Below are 19683 nucleotides of genomic sequence, written 5' to 3'. Positions count from 1 at the left end.
GGTGGTGAGTGGGTAGGTGGGTGAGTGGGTGTGAGTGGGTAAGTGAATGACTGGGTGGGTGACTGGTGAGCGAGTGTGTCAGTGGGTGAGCAGGGGACTGAGTGGGTGAGTGGGTGTGCCTCTACCAGGACGGCCGCCTGCCCAGCTGACCTAGGAGGGGATGTGGGTGGCTCACCCCACACCAGCCAGCAAAGATTCTGTTCTCCCACCTTGAGCTGAAGGAGCCCTGGGCAGGCCACCCCAACACCACTGCTTCTCCCCAGGGTAGGCTATCCAATGTCAAAACCGGCTTTTCTGCAGGGAGCCACAGCCAGAGGAGTAAGTCCAAGTGCTGGGCAGAGTTGGCACAGGCGTGCCCAGGAGCCGCCAGGTGGGGAGAGGCCTCAGGGGGCGGAGGCCCTCCTATCTCCAGGAAGTGCCTCACCCCCGAGATCCCCAAGGGAGGCTCAAAGCAGGCCCTTTCCGGGGCAGTGGCCCACCCCTTTGCTTTCTAGGTTTTTCTTTCCTGATGGGGCTCCCATAGGTACCCTGGCTCACTGGGGCAGAACTCACTGGGGGAGAAGATAAGTGGAGGATCCCCTTGTGGTCAAGGGAAGAGCATGTAGCAGACCCGGGGGTGCCGCCCCTTCACCCCAAATTACACCTGCAGCGGGCAGGGGAGTCCCTATCCAACTGGCTACACGCCTGGTCTTTGCCTGATTTAGAAAAGGGTTTTGTTTCTTGCAACGCCTGCTCAGGAGGTTGGCTAGACTTCACCTCTTCCCCCGTCTCCTCCTGAATCCCCTGACCCCAAAGGAGAGGTGGGCCCTGAGAGTCAGTGAAGTAGAAGTCTGAGGGCTGGGTGGCCCAGGCCTGTGGGTTCCAGCTGGTGTGCCTGAAAACGGACCGAGTGTAAGCGACCAGCTGTCATGGAGGGGAAATCAGCCAGAGAAGAAAAAAGTGAGAACAGCCTTTACCAAGTGCCCTCGCCCGTGCCTGCCGGGGCCCTGCCCTCCACTGCCCCCTCCCATGCACCCTCTCTTCCTCCTTCAGCTCCTGTGGTGACTGCTTTCCCAGGTCTCAGCCACTTACTAGCTGTGTGACCACTCAGTGCCTCGGTTTCCCCGTCTGTGAAACGGGGATAATAACAGCGCCTACTTCAAAGATTGTGGTGAGGATTCAAATAGCCAACACCACAAGGCACCTCCACGCACAGACCACGGCGCTTAGCACGTACCTGAGCACAGAATTCATTCATCTCTAGGCCTTCTTGTTTTTCCAGAAGTAAAATGTTATCTGAGGCAAGAAGGAAACGCAGGGGTGGGAGGGAGCACTTGCATCCACATCCCCATCTTATCAAAGCAACATCATTGTCTCTCAAAATGAGTATGAAGAGCAGTTTTCAAGCTTAGCCTGAGGTGCCCAGCACACAGTCAGCTCTCAAAATAAACTCCCTTCTTCCTCTTGCTGCTGTTGTTTAGGGTGTTGCTGTCCTCACTGCTGTTATCTGGGCCCAGGAAGGGAACCCGGAAGAGAGGCTCATAGCCACCCTGAACCCTTAGGCTTTTTTGGAAGGAAGAAGTTACTGTACCTTTTTTGCCTGGGTCAATAGGGGCCTCGGCCATGCTGAACGGTGGGCCCGGGCTCCCGGCACTGTGGCCTGGCTGGTGTGGGCCGGGTTGAGGCTGCGGGTCCTTTCGTGAGTGAGCCCGGTGCTTCCCAAAGTTCTATTCTCATGAGAGAAGGGGTGTCACCTCTGGCCGACAGATGTCAGCTGCTTACATCCCGGAAACAGACCTTGTCTCTCCGGTTTCCCTCCAGCCAAACCTGATGAGCTTTCTGCAGAAACAGAAAATGAAACCTCTCTTTGTGGATTTTGAAAGAAACAAAATCGAAAGTCAAGGATTGATCAGCAGGACGGAGTGGGGTCCCCAGACTGGCTGTTGGTGGGAAGGGTGGGCTTGGCCTGACCCCAGCAGTCCAGGGAGCCCACCCCAGACCCCAAAGCACAGAGGAGACGCTCGGGTAGGGGCAGGTGCCCCGTCGTTCAGGTGCCCGTCCAAGTGACCGCTGCTTTCAGTGAGCACCTACTATGCGTTCCCAGCCTCGTGTGCCCCTCCAGCTCACTCTGGGGCCCAGGCCGATATTGTCTTCTTTCCTCAGAGGAGAAACTGAGGCTGGGGCAGGTAAGTCTCAGAGAATGGACAGCAGAGGCAGCCTTACTGCTACTGCCATGTGTTTTCTGACTGTGTTTCCTGGTCTCTCAAGTCCAGACGTCTAGGATGAACCACTCTCAGCCCACAGACCACATCAGCCTCCCCACCTCACGACAGAGCCGGCTGAGAGATGTCAGAATAACAGATTAGAAAACACATTCCTGCAGCTATTTCACAAACAGGCCCAGAGGTTAACATCTCAGTGGTTAGAAATGCGAGCCTGGAGCCACACCCACTGGCTGTGTGACCTGGGGCATGTTGCTTAACCTCTCTGTGCCTCGGTTTCCTTGTCTGTGAAGTGAAGTGAATGAAAGTACCTGCCTCCCATTGAATTGTAAATGTGGAAGTTGTTGTGTTGGTATTTTCACCACCATAAAAAAAAGAGAGAGAGAAAGGAAGAAAAAGTGCTCACCTTACGGGCCCTGGCCAGAACGGATGGGTTAACCCACTGGCAGTCTGATACCAGAGCTGCACCCCGCCCCCACCAACTTCTGTGATCATAACTTCATATATTTCTCTGGAAAAGGGACTTTCATAAATTCTCCGAGGGGTCAGTGACCCCAAAGCAGTTCAGCGCCACTGTTCTCTTCCAGGCTACACCAGGGGAAACCGAGTCCCAGAGAGGTGAAGGGGCCTGGAGGGGGCCACCCAACCAAAGGGTCAAGAGCTCAGCAGAGGGCTGGGGGGGTTTGCAGGTGTCCACGCTGTCATGGGGGACCCCTTCCCCCAGCAGTGCTACCTAGGGAGGGGCTCAGGGGCAGAGAGTGGATGGAGGGGTCTCGAGGCTCCCTTGAATATGTCTTTGTGGAGCAGGCAGGAGGCACCCGTCTAATCTGAGTGGTTCTCAGTCCTGGCTGCAGGTTAGAATTGGCTGGGGAGCTTTAAAAAATCGCGGTGCCAGCCCCTCCCAGACCATTAAATCCGCACCTGCAGGGTGGGACCCAAGCCTCGGAGTTTTCGGCTCCCAGGTAACTTTGTAGTAGCCGAGCTGGAGAGCCCGCAAGTGTGGGCCAGGTCCATAAAAATGGCGAACCACAACGACGCGTAGTTCTCGTTTATGTAAAACTGAAAACGAGCACTATCCACATGATGATAATGTGAATCTTTAAGTGCGGGTGGTTAGGGGTACTCAGGGCGGCCACAGAGGCGCCCTTGGGAGGGTCTTGGACACAGCCCCCAAAGGCAGCGCGGGCAGCGGGGAAGGCGCAGTGCCGGTACTGACCACCAGGTGGCGCCCGCTCATCAACCTGGGCTCTGGCACCCTCGCTCCTGGACCCTCTGATTTGGGGAAGAAGACCCCCTGAGGGGTGGACCCAACCCTGCCCACCGTCTGGCCCCCGTCCATCATCCGTTCTTCACTCTTCCTGGCCCCACATGTGTTGATCCATTATTCCTTCTCTGTCTGACGGAGTCAAGATCCCAGTTCTCTGGCTAAACTTCTCAAGGGGTTCTCAGCCCTCATCGGACCCGGCCTCTCGGCGACCACTACCCCTCAGGAAGTCCTCTCTCCTCTGGCCTCCAGGTACCACCCCTGAGTTCTCCCTCCTCCCTAGCGGCTCTTCCTAGGCCCCTTGGCTCGGTCCCTGCCTGGTCCTAACCTTCCAGTGCGGAGACCCAGGGCCTGTCCCTGCCCCTCCAGGTCCCCAATGGAGGGTCAGCTTTGCTTCTAGAAAGACCGCTGTGCTGCAGTGGGGGAGGCTGGCGCCCTTCATGGGCGGCCATCTGGCCTGAGTTTGGAAGGTCTCTTCCTGTCCCCACGGCCCCTGGAGCTGCTCCTAGGAGCTTGGAAGGCTCAGTACCCCAGGGGAGCCGTCTGGACAAGAGCTCTGTCTGGCTTCCTCCCCAGCACAGGGTTGGAGTGCAGCTGCGTGAGGCCACCTCTCTGAACCTCGGCTTCCGTACCTATAAAATGGAGACAGTAACAGGACAAAGCATTGCTTTCCAGCATGTGGTATGTGCTCGAAAAATTTGCAGAAGTTAGAAAATGTGACGTGATGTGTCTGCACAAAATAACTTCAGGCACTGAGCAGAAAAGAAATTAAATTAAAGAATAAGAAGTAAGTAGATTTTTTAAAAGGAGAGAGGGGGAGAAAACCATTTACGTGGTGGGTTCCACCTTCTGCTAGCTTCCTTGCTCGGCACTTGGGGAGGGGAAGCCCAGGATCTGCTGTGGGCATCTCACAGGCACTCAGCGCAATCCTCGTGCTTAAACACTTCATCATCTTGTATCTCTCCTCTTGATTTAAGACATGTTCAAGATAATAATGACTGTGAGTGATTGTCTCGAAACTAAACAATACAGATGCTTCTTTCTTTCTTCCGTAACAGTCCGGCAGGCGGTCCAGGTTTGGTGCGACACACTCTGGGGTCAGGACCCAGGAGCCTTCTTTCTTGTTGCTCTGCAGCCTGTGGCCTCCGCTCCCAGGCTTGCCTTATGTTCTAGAATGGCTGCTCAAGCCCCAGCCATCACGTCTGCATTCCTGCCAGTGGGAAGGAGGAAAGGGAAGAAGGGCAGGTAGCTCCCCTTTAAGATCACTTCTTGGAAGTTGCACTCACATTTCCCTGACATCTCCTTGTCCAGAGTTTAGTCTCCTGGCCCCACCTGTCAGGAGGGATGGCTTTCATTGTGGGTCGCCATGAGCCCCGGTGAAATTAAAGACCAGTTGCCATCGAGTCAATTATGGCTTGTGACGACCCCGTGTGTGTCAGGGTAGAATTGTGCTCCATAGGGTTTTCAATGGCTGATTTTTCAGAAGTAGATCGCCAAGCTTTTCTTCCAAGGTGCCTCTGGGTGAACTCGAGCCTCCAACTTCTCAGTTAGTAGCTGAGTGCTTTAACTGTTTGCACCATCCGGGGACTGCCAGGTACAATTGGGAGTTCTATGAATATAAAAAGGAGCCCTGTTTGTGCAACGGTTAAGCACTGAGCTGCTAACTGAAAGGTTAGCTGTTAGAACCCACCGTCAGCTCGACAGGAGAAAAGACCTGGCGATCTGCTCCGTAAAGATTATAGCCTAGAAAACCCTATGGGGCAGTTCCACTCTGTCATATAGGGTTGCTGTGCGTGGGAATCAGCAACAACTACATTACCGTAAACTAGAGGAGAGCAGATACTGTGGACACCTAGCTGTTCCTGCCACTGGGAGGGTCCCCCCAGGCAAGGAGCCAGGCTGCCCCCTCGGTGGTCTTACATGTGTCTGTTCACTGGAAGCTGTCGGTTGAGCAGGTGCTGTGCTGAGTCCCAGGAGGCTGAGTTCAAGGGCAGTTTCTCCGCTGTCAGTCTCCGGGCCAGTGTGGAAGGCGAAGGGGAAGAGGAAGGCAGGCCGGTGTGGATGCCTGCTCCGTCTCCTTGGGAAAGGACCTTCAAAGGCTGCCGCAGCTCCAAGATGACGCCCCGCCTGCTGGAGCCCAAATCTTTTTGCCTTGGAAAATGCTCTCTCTTTTCATGGCTCATGTTTTTCTGGAAACTATTAGAACTCTCCGCCCAAACCAGATGATAATTACATGTTACTGATCTCGAGTCTTTAAATTTCTCTCTCCGTCTTTTAAAAGAGAGATATTTTTACTGCACATTGTGTTGGCAAAACCCAAGTCTCCTTTCCACCAAGCAGCCTGGATTTTATTTTCAGATTCTCTCTGTGAATTCACGGCAGGGGAGTGAAAACGTCTGAAGGCACCGAATGTGGATAGTTATGTGTTCTGGGTCGGGGGCGAAGATCAGAGGAGCAGCGGTAGCGGGGTGGAGGGCTGCACAGGGTCATGGACAGCAGCCGTCAGCGGAGCCCAGCTCCGCACAAAGACCCAGCAGGGCGCGTGTGTCCAAGGCTTGGGCTCTCTGCTGCGTCCCCAGAGAAGCCGGACCTGGCTGCTGTCCTCCAGGGTGCCCCCATTGTTCCTCTGTGTCCGCTGAAGCCAGACACACCTGGGGTTCTGGTCCTGGAGCCCCTACTTTTTGGCTCTGTGCCTTGAGCAAGTCACTAACCTTTCTGAGCCTCAGTTTCTCCTTCTGAAAAAGGGGCTCATAGTAGCGCCTACCTCATAAGGAGGTCCCCGGGTGGTGCAAGCGTTTTGCCTTGACTATTAGCCTGAAGGTTGGTGGTTCGAACCCAGAGACCAGCTCTGCGGAAGAAAGGCCTAGTGAACTGCTTCTGTTAAGATTACAGTCAAGAAACCCCTATGGAGTGCAGCTCTACTCTGTATCAGGTGGGGTCGCCGGGACTGACTTGACAGCAATGGGTTTAGTTTACGTGGCATGTCATGGGGTTGTTGCTAAGGTTAAAGGAGATCCTACAGCCGAAGGCCTGACAGAGCACGGGCACATAGTAGGTGCTCAATAAACAACAAACACAGGGTAGCCGTATTCTCATTCCTACCTTGTCCCCAAGACCCTCAACTGTCCTTCTGTGGTAAGGAGGCAATCCTGCTTATTCATCTGACAAGGCACCAAGTAATTCCTAGAGCCTTCTTCAACCAGGTCTTATGTTGGGCCTGCAGGGTCCAGGAAGAACCCCCAGGCTGGGGCCTGCAGGGTGGGGGAAGGGCCTCCATGTTGGGTCCTTGCTCCACCTCCCTCTCTGACTGCAGAGGTGGCCTTGCTGCCTGCTCCAGGGGCAGACAGAGTCCCCAGCCCACCACCCCCAGCAGTACTGGCCAGTAAAGGAGATCTGGGAAGGGCACCAGCAGTACCTGCTCGCAGGTGGCTCATGGGGTCAAGGAGGTGGTAGGGGCCAGGTCAAGCAGGGCCTTGAGATTTTACCTGGGGGCAAAGGAAAGGCTGCAGGAAAGTTTCATCCAAGGTGTGCTGGGGATTTGGGAAGGTTGCCCTGTCTGCTGGGAGAATGTTTGGCAGGAGGCAGGCAAGGGCAGGGCCAAGTGACATTACAGTGACTGTACCAGGTCCAGCGGAGAGGGCTGGGCCAGCACAGAGCTGTCTTCAGACCCTTCAAGTTCCCTCCAACACCTTTAGAAAGCCCCTCCAAGTTCCAACAAATATATTGAAACAAACTCACACCTAACTTTTCTTTTTGTAATTGACTTTGTATAATTTTGCTTCAAAAAATATTTGCCTACAAGAAATTCATTTAATTACAATTGGCCACAATTTCTTCGCCAAGTGTCAGACGTTCTTGGGAATTCTCGCAAAGTGAGAAGATTTCATCCATAAATTCTTTTCAAATATGATGAAGTGTGATGAAATTTTTATGACTACTAAATGGAACAGTTAATGAACTTGACATAATGTTAGGGTTTCTAGGCATTTAATTAAACATTTATTGATTTTGATTTTGGGGGACTTTTTTCTTTCCTAATTTGGAGCTCAAGTATTTTCCAAGGCTGTTGAAGTGTTCGTAAGCCTGAGGTTCTAAGATGTCCATGCCTAGAAGACAAGACAGGGAAATGGAGACCTGAATCCCAGAGATGGGATCCCTGCTCTTACTGAGCCCCCAGGCCCCGCTGAACTGGAAGGGAGGGTTGCTGAGTGTGGGATGGAGAAGGGGCAAGAGTTGACCCTTTTACATTTCAACTTGTAACTTCTCATTTGTAATGAGTATCCTGCTCTGTTGATATCCTAGGCATTAGTGAGCTGAAATGGACTGGTATTGGCCATTTTGAATCAGACAATCATATGGTCTACTATGCTGGGAATGAGACATTGAAGAGTGATGGCGTCGCATTCATCGTCAAAAAGAACATTTCAAGATCTATCCTGAAGTGCAACGCTGTCAGTGATAGGATAATATCCATATGCCTACAAGGAAGCCCAGTTAATACTATTATTCAAATTTACACACCAACCACTAAGACCAAAGATGAAGAAATTGAACATTTTAGCAACTTCTGCAGTCTGAAGTTGAACGAACATGCAATCAGGATGCATTGATAATTACTGGTGATTGAAAAGCAAAAGCTGGAAACAAAGAAGGATCCATAGTTGGAAAATATGAACTTGGTGATAGAGATGATGCTGGAGATCGAATGACAGAATTTTGCAAGACCAGTGACTTCTTCATTGTAAATACGTTTTTTTCAAGAACGTAAACGGTGACTATACACATGGACTTGGCCAGATGGAATACACAGGAATCAAACTGACTACATCTGTGGAAGGAGACGATGGAAAAGCTCGGTATCATCAGTCAGAACAAGGCCAGGGGCTGACTGTGGAACAGACCATCAGTTGTACATACGCAAGTTCAATCTGAAACTGAAGAAAATTAGAGCAAGTCCACAAGAGCCAAAGTACTCTCTTGAGTATATCCCACCTGAATTTAGAGACCATCTCAAGAATAGATTTGAGACATTGAAAACGAATGACCAAAGAACAGATGAGCTGTGGAATGAAAAGCAAGGACATCAACATGAAGAAAGCAAGAGGTGATTAAAAAGACAGGAAAGAAAGAAAAGTCCAACATGGATGTCAGAAGAGACTCTGGAACTTGCTCTTGAACACAGAGTAGCTAAAGTGAAAGGAAGAAATGATGAAGTAAAAGAGCTGAACAGAAGATTTCACAGGGCTCTCGAGAAGGCAAAGTAAAGTATTATAATGAAATGTGCAAAGACCTGGAGATAGAAAACCAAAAGGGAAGAACACACTCAGCATTTCTCAAGCTGAAAGAACTACAGGAAAAATTCAAGCCTCAAGTTGCAATACAGAAAGATTCTACAGGGAAAATATGAAATGATGCAGGAAGCATTAAAAGAAAGAGGGAAGGAATACACAGCGTCACTGTACCGAAAAGAATTGGTTGACGTTCAACCATTTCAGGAGGTAGCCGATGATCAAGAACCGATGGTACTGAAGGACGACGTCAAAGCTGCACTGAAGGCATTGGCAAAAAACAAGGCTCTAGGAATTGACGGAATACCAGCTGAGACATTTCAACCAGTGGATGCAGCACTGGAAGCGCTCACTTGTCTACGCGAAGAAATTTGGAAGACAGCTACCTGGCCAGTTGACTGGAAGAGATCCATATTTGTACCCATTCCAAAGAAAGGTGACCCAACAGAATGTGGAAATTATTGAACAGTGACATTAATACACACAAGAAAAATTTTGCTGAAGATCATTCAAAAGCAGTTGTAGCAGTATATCGACAGGGAACTGCCAGAAATTCAAGCCAGATTCAGAAGAGGATGTGAAACAAGGGATATCATTGCTGATGTCAGATGGATCTTGGCTGAAAGCAGAGAATACCAGAAAGATGTTTACACATGTTTTATTGACTATGCAAAGACATTCGACTGTGTGGATCATAACAATTTACAGACAACATTGGGAAGAACGGGAATTCCAGAACACTTAATTGTGCTCATGGGGAACCCATACTTTGACCAAGAAAGAGGCAGTCGTTCAAACAGAACAAGGGGATACTGTGTGGTTTAAAGTCAGGAAAGACGTGTGTCAGGGTTGTATCCTTTCACCATACTTATTCAATGTGTATGCTGAGCAAATAATTCGAGAAGCTGGACTCTATGAAGAAGAACATGGCATCAGGATTGGAGGAAGACTCACTAACAACCTGTGATGTGCATATGACACAACCTTGCTTGCTGAAAGTGAGGAGGACTTGAAGCACTTACTGATGAAGATCAAAGACCACAGCCTTCAGTAGGGATTACACCTCAACATAAAGAAAACAAAAATCCTCACAACTGAACCAATAAGCAACATCATGATAAATGGATAAAACATTGAAGTTGTAAAGGATTTCATTTTACTTGGATCCACAATTAAAGCCCATGGAAGCAGTAGTCAAGAAATCAAACAACACATTGCTCTGGGCAAGTCTGCTGCAAAAGATCTCTTTACAGTGTTAAAAAGCAAAGATGCCACTTTAAGGACTAAGGTGTGCCTGACCCAAGCCATGGTGTTTTCCATTGCTTCATACGCGTGTGAAAGCCGGACAATGAATAAGGAAGACTAAAGAACAACTGATGCCTTTGAATTATGGTGTCAGTGAAGAATAGTGAATATACCATGGACTGCCAGAAGAACAAACAAATCTGAATCTGTCTTGGAAGAGGTACAGCCAGAAAGCTTATTAGAAGCAAGGATGGCAAGACTTCGTCTCACATACTTTGGTCGTGTTATCAGGAGGGACCAGTCCTTGGAGAAGGACATCATGCTTGGTAAAGTAGAGGGTCAGTGAAAAAGAGGAAGATCTCAATGAGATGGATTGACACATTGGCTGCAACAATGGGCTCTAGCATAACAACGATTGTGAGGATGGCACAGGGCTAGGCAGTGTTCTGTTCTGTTGTACGCAGAGCTGCTATGAGTCGGAACCAATTCAATGGCACCTAACAACAACAACATCCTGCTTTGCAGTTTGACCCAAAAATCTTCCCTAAAAGACCTGGTGACTGACGTCCACACCCTTAACCACACACACTTGCCTCTCTGTGCCTTCCCCCACTTCTTACTTTGCTGGCCACTATTTACAGCTCGTTGTTGTCTGAGTCTGGGTGCTCCCAGAAGCACACCCTGGGCCAGACATTTGAGCGCAAGTTTATTTGGAGGAGCCCTTGTGGCACAATGGTTAATCACTCAGCTGCTAACCAAAAGGTCAGTGGTTCAAACCAATCAGCCACTCCAAGGGCAAAAAGACTTGTCGATCTCCTCCTGTAAAGATTACAGCCTAGGAAGACCTATGGGGCAGTTCTACTCTGTCACATGTGGTCGTCATGAGTCGGAATCAGTGGCACCCAACAACAACAACAGTTTATTTGGGAGGGGATTCCAGGAAGCATTGGTAGGGGAGTAGGGAGGTGGGACAAGAAAGGATGGTTGCCAATCAAGCATGTGCTATCAGGCAGGTTAACACCGTGGGCAACTGGAGCTTCATTCCGCTGGGGAATGCTGGGAGATGGTGTGGAACGCACCTCAGAGTTACCTACTTGAGGGCGAGGGAGCTGGGGTATTTATCCCCCACTCCCAGCCATCAGTGGTTGAGGTCACTCCTGGAACAAACTTCCGTCATGCTGCATGTGTGGGCAGAGAAATTTCTGGAGGCCAGAGGAAGCATTCAGGCATTGTGGTGGAGCCGGAAGTGTGGACAGAAAGTGAAAGGCCACGAGAAGATGGGTGGGGCAGTTCTCTGCACAAGCTGTTTCCCTGGGAACCCAGGCCCAGGGGGTTCACTATGGTTGGTTAGCCGGGAAGAGGCAAAGGGGGAGGTTTGAATCCAGAACAAATGATCACAGAGCCAGAGCCCTTGACCCCCATGGTTTGCTGCTTCCACTGCATTTGCTAACTGCTGTAAAAACCCCCTTAAAAAAAAAAAAACCATTGCCACTGAGTCGATTCCAACTCATAGCAACCCTATAGGACAGGGTAGAACTGCCCCATAGGGTGTCTAAAGCTGTAAATCTTTACAGAAGCACAGCTGGTGGGGTCCAATCACCGACATTTTGGTTAGCAGCCAAGTGCTTAACCATTGAGCCAACAGGGCTCCGTTGTAAAGAGTAGGAGGTCTAACTCCGAGAATTCTAAAAATGCATTTTTAAACTGCTCACTCAACCAAGTTAGATGTTTTTTAAAGACAAATTTAATTATTTTGAGCTCTAGAAAAGTCCTTTACTAAGTTGAACACCATGGTTTCAGCCCTCTAAGGTTATCAGTCATAAGGGAAGGGGTGAGTGGGGGAGGGGAGAGGAGAGCTGAGGAGGCAAAGCCGGTGAACACACACACACACACACACACACACACACACACACACGGGTGCATATTTATTTTAAAAATGTATTTGCATGTTTAGACCGATCATTTGTTACGGACTGTTTGATTGCGAAGCTTTTACAATATTTAGTTTTATTTTTAGAAGCAGTTCTTTTACTTCCGAACAACTGTACCAAGTGTTAAAGAAAATGCACTGCTGATTTGGCACAGATTTGCTGTGTGTTCTGTCTCACTCGCTGGCTTGCACATTCTTCCTCACACTGAACGTTCCGTCTATGCCTGCTCCTGAGACAGGGAGCCAGACAGCCACGCTGAAGTCATCTCGGCAAACAGCAACTCCAAACTAATGTGAAGGCATCCAACAGGGAGGAAGGAGCTGGTTCAGGCACCGCCGAGGGCACGGGAAGCAGCTCTGTGTATCCACTGCAGTCATCCTGCTGTGTTTATAAACATCTGTCTTCATGATTGGTGTGGATTAAATTGTGTCCCCCCAAAATGTGTTGGAATTCTACCCCTATAGCTGTGCAGGGTCTCTGGTGCAAATGATTTGTTCTTGGCTACTAACCAAAAGGTTGGCGGTGCAAACCCACCCAGAGGCGCTAGGGAAGAAAGCCTGCTTTTGTAAAGATCTGCTTCTGTAAAGGTTACAGCCAAGAAGACCCTATGGAGCTCAGTTTTCTTCTGTAACACACGAGGTCGCCACGAGTCAGAACCGACTTGACAGCAACACGTTTGGTTTGTGGTTTTTATACCTGTGGATATAATCCTGTTTGGAAATAGGGTTTTCTTTGTTAATGAGGCTCTAAACCCAGTCACTTCTGAGTTATAAAAAGAGCAGATTAGACACAGAGACAAAAATACACGCACGAGGCAGACGCCATGTGTGTATCACCAAGGAACCAAGGAAAAACCACACGGCCAAGAGCCTCCTTGATTTGGACTTTCAGCCTCTAGAACTGTTCTGTAAAGTCACGCACTTGTGGCATTTCTGTTACGGTAGCACCAGGTAATGTGGACAAAAGTAACGCTTTTACTTGTCTAGTGTAGTGGAATCTGCTGTTTCAGTCACCAAACACTCAACCCGCTTCTTCTGGTAACATCATCCCAATTTTCCTTTGGAGAACCACCTCTCCCCCTTCTCAATCCATGTGGATGGATGGAATGGATCGCACCTCCAAGGTTCAGGGTGGGCTGTGTGGCTCAAGCCCGGCCAATCACAGCGTGCTATTCTCCCGGCTACAGTGATTGGCTCAGGGAAGGGCACATGACCTAAACCAGGCCAATGAGATTCAGTTATGAGACATTAGCTGGAATGACCGGAAACGAATTTCTCCCCACTGGATTTGGAGGTGTGAGGGAATGAACCTGGAAAGACAATGGCGCCAGGTGAGGAGAATCTGCCTGAGAGGGAAATCGGCAGCGAGAACAGCAATGGGCTAGTGGAGGCAGGCACCTTCCCAACATCACAGTGTGTATCTGGATCCTCGGCATGCACTCTGCCCAGTTTCAGTCTGCAGCCGCTCAGTTTTTGCAGTAACTGCTCAAGTCAGTTACTGTTTCTGCTCACAACCATCTGAGTTGTGTTTGGGTCACATGCTATAGAAAGAATTAACTGATACATAAGTGGTGTTTTACTTTTATTTTGTCAAACAGAAAATGAAAATAGTGGATGAACTGGTTTCAGGTCACTGGATGGACATCCAGAGCTGGAAAGCAATTTTGAGAGAGTGTAGTCAGTCCAGCCACCGCCCGTCTGGCAGTTTGTCGTACTGTGGTGGCATGCAAGTTGCTGTGATGCTGGAAGCTATGCCACTGGCATTTCAAACACCAGCAGGGTCACGCATGGTGAACAGGTTTCAATGGAGCTTCCAGACTATGACGGACTAGGAAGAAAGGCCTGGCAATCTGCTTCCAAAAATTATCGACTGAAAACCTGATGTACAACAATGACCAAAAAAAAAGAGGAAGAGTAGCTGCGGAGGCTGCTTATGTACAACCAAACACCTCATGGGGTTTGGTTCCTTGCTTTGGAGGTTTCGGGTCATGGTTTCATGGACCATTCCAGTTAATTGGCCTAATGACATGTTTAGTGCTCCTGTTCTACCTCCTGGTTCATTGCGTAGTGGACTAGCACAGAGCTGCAGTGATGATGCAGACATGCTGATGATCGTGGGTGACGCAGAACCGAGCAACATCGCCTTCCGTTGTCTGTGAGGCAGCCATGAGTCAGAGGTGACTCAAAAGCAGTTAACAACGACGGTTAGTCCAGGGAACCTGTGGATCCCGTCCTTCCCTATGGCCTCTGCCTGTTCACTTCCAGTGATGAGATGTTGATTCCAGGATGGTTTATACAGGTGAAGACAGAGCAAACAACCTAGATGTCCAACTCAAGGAGACTGGTTTTAAAAAAAAATGCGGAAATCTATACAACAGAATGTTCTGAAGCTATGAGAAAGATGGGATATGGAACTGTACTTACTGGTATCGAAAGATGTTCACAGTATGTTAAGGAAAAATGTTTATAAAGCTAGAGTATGATTCCATTTGTAAACACACAGCACGTGTTTATTACGTGTAAGAAATGAAAGTGCCTAGAGAGAGAGCATGGATGATCTCTGAGCGACACAGCGAGAGGTGATTCGTATTGTTCTGTCTTTTCTCATTTTTTCTATAAAGAACACGGATTACCAGTGTAATCACAATAATAACAAAAATCAGTTATTTATATTGGACAGAGCTTTGCGATGCAGTGAACAATATCTGCACAAACACAGCAGTGTAATACCCTTTACTGAATTTCAGTTTTAGAATCATCTCACAGGTAAAAGCACAGAAGATTTCATTACACTACAGGCAGGGGACGGATGCCATTAACCTTGATACTTGGAAGTAAAAACGGACAGGACTAAGGAAGACAGGAAGTGAAGGGGGCCTGGGGGGGAGAGCGCAAGCTGAGGACAAAGTTTGGCGCACAGTGTCCTCGACTCACCCTACATGTGGAACAAGAAGCAGAGAACAAATGACAGTGCTTTAAGTGCCACAGATAACCCCAAAGAAAGCCCATAGTAGCGATATTTCTATGCTGGGAAGAAGGGAGGTGAGATGGCAGAGGGGAGTCTATGTGCTAAATCTTAATCTTTCAAAAAGCAGAAAGTCAACAGGAAATGTCTAAAATTTGAGGAAACCACAGGATAGAGGTAGAAGGCCATTATTTTAGAGATGAAGAGTGGGTAGCTCTCCGAAGCAAGACGTGTGAGAGCCAGGTGTTGCCCGGAGGAACGGGCTGTGTGTTTGTAAGGGTGGGGCTGGGTAAGTTGCTTTTGACGCTGCTGCTTTACTTTGATGAAAATTTAAAGTACACGCAAATGGAAAAACCACTCTGACATTGTCCCCACATGTGGCAGATGATAAGGGACTGTGTGCCACCGATCTGTTTGCAGCTCTCAACAAGAGCCACAAGGCAGGTCTTAGTGTTTTCTGTTCACCAAGAGGAACAGAGACTCAGAGCCACCGTTTCCCTTCTCACTGGAAAGACAGTGGGCTCAGAGGGCTGCTACACGGCAGCCAGCTGGCCTATCACTGTGGCCCCAGGACTTGGTGTGGCAGATAAGAAGGCAAACGTCAGCGTCCTGTAGCCCTGGTTCCGTGCTGAAATTTGTCTCTCCCTGGATTTTGCCCGAGCCGCGCTTCCTCCCCCAGCCTCAGTTCTTTCATCTGTAAAATAGGGGTGCTGGCTGTGCCTCCCTCAGCGGGGGTGAGGGTTCAGGCCTGGAAGTGTGTAAAGTGCTTCCCACGAGGCCTGGCACTGAGCTAGCGTCCAGCCAGCTGGAGCTGCATCAGGCAAGGCTGTGGCGTGGGTAGAACATGCCTGGCCTGGTTTGCTGTTATCTGACTGGTGAGTCTGGGCGAGGGGTTCCCCGTTGGTAAATTGGGCACCATACGAGGGCCTGCCTCAGAGTCCCTGCGAAGGTTAGCGTGTGTGTCCATGGTACTAGGACGACCCTGTCTCCTCCTGGCCTCGCTGGGCTGTGGGGAGCGGGCAGGGCAGGTGCCTTCCTACCAAATGAAGGGCTGTCTCTCCTTCAGCTGACACCACGTACCTGTCTGCCCCATGGAAGATTTTGAGGGTGTTGAGGGGGCACCGTGGACAGTGAAATGGAGCTCTCCAGGTCTTACAAGCATGTGGCCCTGGGAAGCCCGCTGACCCCTCAGTTTCCATGTCTGAAAAATGGGCTGTTTTGAGAATGATAGGAGTTGGGGAAGCTCTGTGAAATAAAGGGTAGGCCGCACCCTCCTTCACTCCGGGAGCAGCTGTCTGCCCCCCACAGCCTGAGACAACGCTGCTGACCCTGGTCTTGACCTCAGCAGCTTAGTGTCCTAAAGGGACAAGCCACAAATCCCACATTCAATGCAGTGGCTGTGTCAACAGAAGTGACACACGGAAGCACAGATGGAGGCAACTGACCTGGCTCAGGGCATCCTGGCAGACTTCCTGGAGGAGGTGCTGTTTGGATTGGGCCATAACGCTTGCACGAGGACTTGAACAGTGAAGGGGCCTGGGACAGGGATGCCATCTGTGCACTTGGCCCAGGAGAGACACAGAGCAGGGCACCTCCTCAGAGGACGGGACATGATGGCAGGGTCCCAGCAGCTCCTTGGGCACCACAAGCCAAATTCAGTGGAGGCCCCTACTTCTCTCTAGGGTAAGGATCCTCAAATGTCCAGTGACCAAGGGCTGCATTTGGCCACGTGGGAACTGATCGAGAAGGTTCAAGGGCATTTGATTATAACGTAAAACCTCGCCTGGAAGCCCATTTTATTAGTAAAAGCGGCTAATGTTTGTGTGGGCCTATTGAGGGCCCACAGGCATGATCTCGCTGTCATCCACCCATCTTACAGATGAGGAGACTGAGGCTTAGCTGGGGCAGTGACCGCTGGTAGAAGGCTGGCATCCCGGAGCCTGGCTGGTGTTCAGCATGGGGGCCCCTGTTCTCTCCATGGAAGAAGGTGGTGATGGGCTGGACCTGTGCTTTCTCCCCAGTTCTCTGTAACCTCTGGGGTTCTTCCCCTCGAAAAGAAGGCAGGCAGACGGGTGCTGAGTTTTTCTGCTTCGGGGCAGTGGGCTACTCTATTTTACCAGCGGGATGTTTACAGGGCTCTGTGGTCCAGAGAAGGCAGCCTTGGAGGCGCAAGTGGTTTGGACTGGATTTCTAACCTAAAAGTGGGTGGTTTGAACCCACCTTGCAGTGCTGTGGAAGAAAGGCCTGGCAATCTGCTTCTGTAAAGATGACAGCCAAGAAAACCCTATGGAGCTCAGTTCTACTCTGCAACAAATGGGGTCGCCATGAGTCAGAATCGAAGCGATGGCAACAAGTTTGCTTTTGGTTTTTGGTGGTCCGGAACGCTTTAGGAAGCCCTGGGGCTAGGGACAAACGGTGTCATCTCTGGCGTTACTGTATTGGCGGATGTTTTACTTTGATCACTCATTAAAGATGGTTCCCTTTAGAGATAAATGAGACCGTTTCTGTAGTGGGCACTGTGGGTCTCCCAGACCCTGTGAATCCCTCTTAGGGGCTGTGTCCCACCCCCGGTTTCCACATGCTTGTCTGCTAATGCCTGGCACCTTGCACCAGCTTCAAATGCTCCAGGCTGAGGTAGGGACCTTGCCTAAAACTGCCCCCTTGCTCGGGATACCCCCCTTCTGTCCTGCTTCCCCAACTTCCTTACCTGCTTCCCCTGGGAATGCATCCATCATACATCCCTTGCGTACGAATCTATTATGTGTCAGGGTTTGCTTCCGGGAGAACCCCACTGAAGGCAGTTTCTTTCTTGCAGACCTTATCAGAACATTCATCATGCTACAGTGAATAATGATCCTCCAAGAGGGAGAAACTGTATGCAATGCTTTGCAAACCCTCTTAACCCCAGTAACTGCCCCTTTTATTAAAAGCACTGTCTGGTCCAATGTTTTCACCAGGCACCGTGCTTGGACTAAACAGAGGTGGAACGGATTTTCCAAGGCCACACAGCAGCTCCAAGGGATAGCTTCCTGCCCACTAAATGCACAACCTTTGGGGTGGTTGTTGGGGGCAGTGGTGGGGCTGGGGGGAAGCAACACAGCCAAAGAAATGAAAAAAGCTCGTTCCAAAGAATTGTAAAATTTATTGTATAAGTATTGCAGCTTTTCAGAATGTCATCGATGCCACTATTGATTACTGATACAAGCAATTTCATCAGATCTGTGGATTAGCATCCAAATACAGCGTTGCGTGGAGCAGCAACTCGGGTGCCGCACCCAGTGTGCTGCGGGGGGTTTACATAAGTTTAACTCGAACAGAACTTGGGAAACAGGGCTGCAAAGGAAGCGGGGTTCCAACACCAAGAAAGCAACGCAAAGGCATTGTACTCAGTACGAGAACGTGGCGAACGGATCAGGCAGGCAAACAGAACGCGGCGCGGCCTTCTGAGCTCTATAGTACAGCAAATGGGAAGCGCAGTTTCCCGAAAACATCTTCTTTTGTAATCATTATGGTGTTCTATGGTTCTGGAAGCTTTGTGTTGCATGTAGGAGAAAAAAAAAAAATGCTCTGAAACGTACCATTCATGGGGATGGCAGACAGGGACAGGGAGCGGACTCGCCCTGGGTTTTGCTACGTGTGGGGAGAGGAGTCACTTTCAACTCTGCAAAAACACTGGGCATTCTGGGCCCGGGGTGGCTCTAGTGCCATCAGCTAAGTCCATCTGGTAGACCCAGGCTTGGGGGGAGCGGGGGGAGGAACGGTTTTCCTTCTGAGGAAACGAGTTAGAGAAAGCCAGCTTGGCCTCTTCCTCTTGACCCGGGGCATGAAGGCAGACTGCCCTGACCCCTGAAGCCCACCTGGTCCCCCTCCAACCAGCCACCGTGAGGACCACCGCTTAACTTCCTGCGGGAAAGGGGGCTTTCAAAGGGTGCGCGAATGCTTTCCAAAACTGAGGGCGCTGCAGCTGGTATCTAGCGAAAAAGGTGTAGTCTGGCAGTGGTTTCTGGATAAACACCTCCATCACTTTTCGTGGGACGCGCCCTGCCTCTGACAAGTGCCCCTGCCCCACCATGAACTTCTGCCACGGGCATGCCCTGGGTACCAGGCCCAGGGACAGTGCGACTTCACCCCCTGGAGTTTAGCACTGGGCTGCAATTTGGGGTGCACGCTCTGCCCTCAAGCCAGCCGGGTCGATAATCCGCCCCCCTTCCTTCTTCAGCAAATACAGAGCCCACAACGTGGCAACAAGATTCACGTTCGGCTCAAGAGGACACTGGTTTTTGACCCGGATGTGTGATACACGGTACCTGAAGAGGCTGGAGCGGTGGGAGGGGGCGCCTCATAAAGCTAGGCACATCCAGGGGAGGGCACAAGGGGGTAACGGACAGCGGTGCTTGAGCAGACTCAGTAGCCCTTGGTTAGCGCTGTCCGGGGGCACCCCCGTCCCACCCCGGGAACAAGGGGGCCACTGCTTCCTCAGTAAGGCACTAGAGAGACACTTCACATAAAGGAAAGATATGCTTGTAAAAACTTCATCTATAAACGTGCCCCTGTACCTTTCAGGACAATCTCTGAATTTCACTGCATGGCCTTCTACGAGAATCCTCTTCTAGAGAGGCAACATTTAGGCTGAAGGCCCCGCCGAGGGGTAGGTTCTGATGTCGTCAAGGTACAAGGACTTCCTGCCAGGCAGGTTAGCGGAAAGCTCAAACGCTGGTCTGCATCTTCCTAAAATATACAGATATTGTGTGTGTGTGTGTGTGTGTGTGTGTGTGTGTATGGATATCATT

General features: G+C 50.3%; 1 protein-coding gene across 3 annotated transcripts in view; it reads right to left on the bottom strand.

Moving 5' to 3' along the window:
- The window catches only part of ZBP1 (Z-DNA binding protein 1), a 10871-nt gene extending 9111 nt beyond the window's left edge, over positions 1-1760 (bottom strand). For all 3 annotated transcript variants that reach the window (XM_023742703.1, XM_023742706.1, XM_023742696.1), the window contains exon 1: positions 1571-1760. In XM_023742703.1, the coding sequence (XP_023598471.1) occupies positions 1571-1604 (34 nt within the window). In that variant the 5' untranslated portion in view covers positions 1605-1760. The remainder of the gene's footprint in view (positions 1-1570) is intronic.
- Positions 1761-19683: the final 17923 nt, after the last annotated feature.

The sequence above is a fragment of the Trichechus manatus genome, unplaced genomic scaffold, assembly GCF_000243295.1.
Source record: "Trichechus manatus latirostris isolate Lorelei unplaced genomic scaffold, TriManLat1.0 scaffold00008, whole genome shotgun sequence".
Classification (NCBI taxonomy): domain Eukaryota; kingdom Metazoa; phylum Chordata; class Mammalia; order Sirenia; family Trichechidae; genus Trichechus; species Trichechus manatus.
This window is presented reverse-complemented; position numbering and strand designations above follow the sequence as displayed.